General features: G+C 42.7%; 1 protein-coding gene across 2 annotated transcripts in view; it reads right to left on the reverse strand.

Annotated features, from left to right (window-relative positions):
* Positions 1 to 4,908, reverse strand: part of SPATA13 (spermatogenesis associated 13) — a 157,732-nt gene extending 152,824 nt beyond the window's left edge. The window contains exon 1 of one of the 2 annotated variants that reach the window (XM_051613049.1): positions 4,727 to 4,908. In XM_051613049.1, the coding sequence (XP_051469009.1) occupies positions 4,727 to 4,804 (78 nt within the window). In that variant the 5' untranslated portion in view covers positions 4,805 to 4,908. The remainder of the gene's footprint in view (positions 1 to 4,726) is intronic. The other variant, XM_051613039.1, reaches the window with a different exon arrangement.
* Between the last annotated feature and the right edge of the window lie 1,881 nt (positions 4,909 to 6,789).

Consider the following 6,789-nt stretch of genomic DNA (forward strand, 5'->3'; position numbering starts at 1 on the left):
GCTTCTATGGCAGTAGCCCCCAAATCAGTCATCACAATCCCAATGGCAATTGTGTCAGGATGCAGTGGGGTTCAGGGCTGCTGAGACAAGTATTTGGGGTCATAGACTGAAACTGGACTGTGAATGTTGTGAAGAGTGAAGGGAATTTGTCAGCCTCTCCTTTGAGTTAGCAAAAAGTGACAAAATCAACTATCAAATATACAAGATGGGATGCATCTGCACTCATGAGCAGAGAAGAAAAAAAGACATCTCAAGTGAGCTTGTGAGCCTTGAGCAAAGTTAAAATAAGCTGATGTACAAATATCTGGTGTATATATTGAGGAGCTCTTAAAAAGCAAAGTGAAAAAAGGCATTTCAAATGAAGACTGAGCAGTAGCTGTTCCTCAATGTCTTTTCAAGGAACTTACACTTAGAAGCATTTAGCAGCTCTATATTTAACAGCTAGAAATCAAGCAGTTGCTGTTCAAGGAAAAATGCACTGTTCTGTTAGCTGAAAACAATGTACAAGTAAAGAATAAAGTTAAATTATTCTCCACAGGTGCTGAGCATCCTCAGGTCCATCATCACCCCGGTTTTAACAGGATCTGGAGAGAAAAGCAGCTCCTTGGTCTAATGCAAGATGTTCCCGAATTCAGCCCTAGAGTAATCCCTAGCAGCATGTGCCACAGTCACACTGTCCTCCTCTTGTTCTCACATCCCTCCCAGAAGCCAGCACATGGGCATGACATTGTCATCACTGCACTGTCCTGCTCACAGTCTGGTCCTTTGCTAGGGTGAACTTTTCTGACAAGGGCCTGTTTCTGCTTGTACTGTGTTTACCACCATGTTTTTTGACACAGAGGTATATTTAGTCACTACTACAACAACGTCATAACAGAGCGTTCAATAAGCTGCACTTACTCGTGCTGAACAGGGCAGGCTATAGCGCTACCTGAGTCTAACTGAGGTTTCTAAAGTAGCAGAGGGAAGGTTATTCTGAGCCAGAAACACTGCATGCTGCCACCTGCTTCCCACGCCTCCCCTCCTGCCTCCCCACCCGCCCTGCAAAAGCAGGAGCCTTGCATTCAGCTCAGGGCAGAAAGAAAACCGAACACTAAGCTCCCCGTTCCTCTGGTTCCCTTATCACAGATACTGCTCCCTTCACAGGATTCAAACATTGTTCCCATATCCTTAGGGAGGAGTTTACATGATTATTTCTTAACAGCCTTTCAGAGGACAAGGTCCCTGCCCCAACGGCTGCAACCGCCAGGGAGAGCGAGAGCCATTGTGCAGCTTTCCAAAAGTTGGCAACAACTGCCTGCAAAGCCGCCCCCAGCTCATTTGTCTACCCATGTCAGGGAGATAAAGTGCAGCATCAGTTGGCAGGAAAGCCCAGCATTAGGTTCATCCCCATCAAGTGAATTTCCTGGCCTTGAATAGAAAGCCACAAACCAGCAGGTTTTGCTGCTTCCCCCACATCCCCTGCCCCAGTTCAGGCAGGATTTGACAAAACCGAACCAGCAACAGGAAGAGAAAATCAATAGGATTCAAGCGTAGCTAATCCTCAACGAGTGAATGTGTTCTTCAACTAAATCTGCTTGTACCGTGCAAATTTGAATTCATTCATCGAAGCAGTATGTCATTTATTTGCAGGTTTAGGAATGAGTGGTAGGAGTTTGCTGGTGTATTGATAGCTGTGTGACCTTGGTATCTGTTCCTAAAGCCAGGTACAGGACACAAAGAGATGCAGCTGGAGACTCCCTGAACATGACCAGCAACCGATTGAAAATGCAACAGTAATTCACGCAAGTGAAACCTGAGAAGGCTTTTGAAGAGGGACTCTGGCCAAGCTGATACTGGCTGCAGTCTGACTTATGTCACCCACGCACACCGCAAAGCACTCAGCCCTCTGCTCTCCCGACCAGCTCCATGCCTGTCCACAGATCAAGAAGTACTAGCAGCCTGTTCTCTAAGGAGCAGGCAAACAGAGGCAGACTAACACAGAGAGCTGGGAGAACCCCTCCTCCAGGCTTTGTAATAAATACGTTTAGGGTCTATAATAAAGACGCTTCTTGCTTTGTTTTTCAAGCACTGGTGCCTATGTGAAAAGGCATGTTCAACTCTGAACCCTTCACACCTGTCATCAGCCTTTTCAGCTGTCACTTGCCCCTAGCTGTCCTGTATCCATACCCTCCCCCACTTCCAATTCAACTAGTTCGTACAAAACAATGGTTTGACAGAAACAGTGGGGTTTATGACCTACAGAGTGTGAAATGTCTGGAACAGTCCTGCCTTTTGTCCTCTAAAATATAATGTAAATTAGTACTTTACATAGACTTAGGGTAGGCTTTGCTGGCATATTTTTCACCAAATTAATTTCTAACAGAAATGAAAACTGCATAGCATAGGGCAGAAAGATAATAATTTGGGACAGAACTTGCACTGTTTCTCCTGGCACCAAGACACCTGCTGCAGAGCTCCCGCATCCTCCTAGCCCCACCACACAGTGCAAGACTCATCTGCTGCTCCTACCACAGGTGTATGGAAAAGCAGAACATCTCAGCATTACCGGCAGGTTGGGCCACCTACCCTTGAAAAAAGATATAGCAGTCTGAAAGTAGATGTCTCTGTCTTCTTTCATCCAGCAGTGATGTGACCTCTTTCAGCTTCAAAGGATTTAAATTAACTTGCAGTACCAATGCTGTTCTAGCTGATATAAGGACATAAGCAAGGTAAGGATGTAGGGAAACAGCATCTTTCATTAGCCTCCTACTGCCAAAATGGAAGGCTTGTGTGCCAGAAATGTCAGATTTTTCCAATTGTAAGAGTTGGTCAATAAAAACTATTACCTCCTTCCACAAAGCTTTCCTTACAATAGCTTAGAATTACTTATGCAAGCTCCACTCCAAAGCCATCTCTTCTGCTGGCTTGGCATCCCATCTTGTTTTTCCATATATTTTTGCCTCCTTTCTCACATATTTTTACTTACATAATCAATAAATGTCCTACATTTCAGAAAGTTCTACTCTACCATAGTTTCTTTTACCTTTTAGTTTTAAGCATTTGCTGATCTTTACACACTGCACGTATCAAATAATTTAAATTATGCAAACAATAGAAGAGTTGGAGAACTGGAAAAGTGTGCCAGGATGCACTTTTCAGTACTTGCCCATTTGTTGCAGAGGGATTTACTACAATGCACTTACATCTAGCAGCCCTCAGCAATGTCATAAATGAGAACTGAAATGCAACACCCAGCTGAGTTATATTCACATCCATGTTCACTGTACCAAGAGCTCATAAGCCAGGATCAGGTAGGAACACTGTAACATGGTAAGATCCAGTATCCCTTTCTTCCATTCTAATCCCCTCTTTTTAGTGCCTTGCAGCCTAAAGACAGAATTCTAAGTCCTTACAACTGTCATATGAAGGTAGAAAAATCTTTAATACACCATTAGCAGGCATAGGTAAGGCCATTTTATGTTATGTTGAAATGATCTTTTAATTAGCATTTAGTGAACATACATGTTTGGGAAGGTAAGTTTTCCTATTAAATAGGGAAACTGAAGCAATATAAATAAACTCCCACAGAGAGAGTGTGTCCAGTAAAATTAATTTCATGTGAATTTTACTCCAGACTCAGTTTGTCCTAGCAGATTTTTGTTTATTGTATGATGGAATAAATAGCACAGGTCTGGGCTGGGGCCACACTGTACTAGGCCCTTTAAAGACCTCCTCATATCAGCTTCTGGGCAGTGTCTACCTCACAGAAATAACAGGTCCAAGACTGAAAAAACAATGCAGTTAAGATGTATGACAGCTCCTAAGGCAGCATAACGAATCATGCATAGCAGAAACAAGAGCTGTTACCATGCTCTGCCACTCTATCTAGTTATTAATAATTGTTTCACATCTGAAATGCATAATAACAGATAGAGGAGAGGTTCCTACAGTAACTGCTCTGCAATATCAGAATCTAAAATTAAGTTTTTAAAGCAACACTAGTTGCTTTAAAAGGCAATGGTGCCTGCCTTCTCAAACTGCACTAGGGTGAGAGCAGGCACTCACTAAAAGATAAAGGTAATGGCCATGGTCCCATCTCATCTTGACAATACTGGTCTCTTCAAGCTGAGATGGGAGCGTTTGCCTCAAGGAAACAAAGATATGAACTGAGTCGTTGAATGGGAAATAGAATTGATGTGCAAAGCAGATCTGACTTCTGCCAAATTTTACTACAACCCCATACCAGGGAAATTGCACATTTAGGGTTTTTTTGCTTCAAGTCCCTTATCATATAGATGCAAATTTTTCTAATGTATCATACCTTGGTACAGTTCACAAATCCTTGCAATCCCTAAGTTATCTAGGAAGCTTGAAAGCTTTCCCCAAAGAATGTCCCTTCCTTATAGAAACGAGTAGCTTGTGTTTATATACTTCTCTTAATTTGCTGTTAATATAAATACAGTGGCATTTCCTGACCAGAGTGAGGAAAGTGATGATGAACTTGCTATTTTTAAAGTCAAATGAGAAAAGCTTTAAAAGGCAATGAATAAGCTGTTCTCTAGAACCAGATCCATTTACCCTAACTCCAACCTGTCATGTGCATACCACTTTGAAGTGTAGTTCCCTTAAAATGTTATTACTCCCTTTTAACATTTTGTAAACGGTGCCTATGGTTGGAAAAACAGTCTAGATATTAATTTTATTGAGCCATCAACCTTTTTACATGATGCATATCTGAGCTTACCTTCCACGTGACGGAGGGACAGGCTGCCAAGGTGAAGGTAACTTTCTCTGTCACTACATTGAAGGTGACACGAAACATGGCTCGTATTCCAGTGGCCTCAGACCCAGGGTAGAAATCTTCGGTGATGGTCACGCTGCTCACTTGTGTACTTGCTGCCAGGCTCCTGTCACTCTGCACTAGACATTCAGCAAATCCATAACATTATGATCGAAGCTGAAGCCTCAAATAGCTGTAAGGATCCAGCTTTTCTCAGCAGCCTTGCTCCTGTGTGTCAGAGCTAATCAGATTAGCTGGTTTTACTTGTCTGAGTTGGGACTAACAGGTTAGCAGAACAGTTTGAGTGGGGGAAGGGAGCAATAAATCAAATTAGGGCATTTACTAAGCAGCTGAGATTTCCTTCCTGCTTGCCTTTGTCTCTTTACAGGACTCACACAGAGCAAGGACAATGCACTACAAAAATGCTCCTTTGTTTTAGAGCAGCTCTCTGTATAGGAGAACTTCTCTAACTTTGCCTTGATTTGATTTGGTTTTGGTTGCCAGTGATCACCAAGAGAAGCGCTCTCCCAGAGCAGCCTGGATGTCATGCAGATAAACAATTCTCAGACAAAAAAGGCATGTATTGTGCTTTTTTCATCCCACACTACCCACCAAGGCAACACACTGGCTGTGCCAAGCGACCGGTCACACGATCTGCTCTGCACAGTGCTAGATAACAAGATTCACAGATGGTCAATCTGAAGATTAGGGCAAAGGGTCAGTGGGACAAGACAAGGCAGGACAGGAAGGACAGGACAGTACAGGACAGGACAGGACAGGAAAGGTACCACTTCATGATCTTCAGTCCACTTCAGAGTACTTTTTCTATCTTTATTACTGGCTGAGGCAGATTTACCCTCATAGGAATGAAAACTCAAAAGAAGAAAATCAAAAGGGAAATCAAGTAGCATAAAAGCACCATTAACTGTGGTTGACTGGATGCATAGACTGTGCTACGTGATGCGGGAGATGCTGCATGTGGGAGACACTTAATGAACTCAGCAGATGCAGTCAGCGCTGATGAAAGCCATCATGTAACAGCAGCAGCATGCAAAGAACAGAATAAGTTGGGCAACTTGTCTCTCATCTGTATTTTATCTTTCCAGAAAAAGGTCTGTAGTTCATTAGTCACCTAATTTCCTCCCCTGGGAACAGAAAGAGATAGGTGGGATCAACTGCCCTCTGAAACTGCCTCTTTCTGGGAGCCTGTGTATTGACATTTCCAAAAGCTGATGTGACTCGAGATTAATACCTCCTTTGAAAACTTCTATTGAGTGTCAAGACTGAGTTCAAAGATAAACTGACTTTCTCCTACTTGCTCTGTAAGTTTTGTCTATCACTCTAGACAGGTGTTCACTACCAAGTGAGGAGGCCGCCAAAATGTCCTGAGTATGTTTCATTCTACTAGTCAGTAACTGTACCATGAGTAACACTTTTGAAATGTTGGAAAGAGACCAGACTGAAACTCCTTTATTCCTGCCAATGAATACCTAACTCATACAAAAGTTGTACTGTCATTAGACAGATTAGACATGCAACAACTCGCCAAGGGGAGTTGTACATGGACAATCTGACAGTAAGTATTCCTTTATAATAGTAATTTAATTCTTGTGGCCCAGAAGAAGCTATGCACCATGAAAAAGCTAAGGAATGCCCCAAACATTTTGATAATGTCTGGATTCCTGTACCTTAGTGCCTACACTGGCAGAAATGAAGCCCACAGTGCTTGAAGGGCACAAAAGCCCCATCACAAAACCATTATTTGAAATCCTAACAAAGCAATCCAAAGTTCAACTCCCAGTACCAGGATCCCTTCTGAGAAGATCAACAAACTAATCAGCCAGTTACCTTCAACCTGAACAAGGTGAAAAAGGAGAATTTTATAGGAAGCCCACTCTGAGCAGCCATACAGATCTGAAGCACACCTTCAAAAGACAGAATGATATGTGCTGTCACTGAAGCCCAGACTGACTGGATGGACAGAAATCTCTTTGTTGGGATTAGGTCATAAGTGTGCTTTGTTATTT

This window comes from Apus apus, chromosome 1, assembly GCF_020740795.1.
Source record: "Apus apus isolate bApuApu2 chromosome 1, bApuApu2.pri.cur, whole genome shotgun sequence".
NCBI lineage: Eukaryota > Metazoa > Chordata > Aves > Apodiformes > Apodidae > Apus > Apus apus.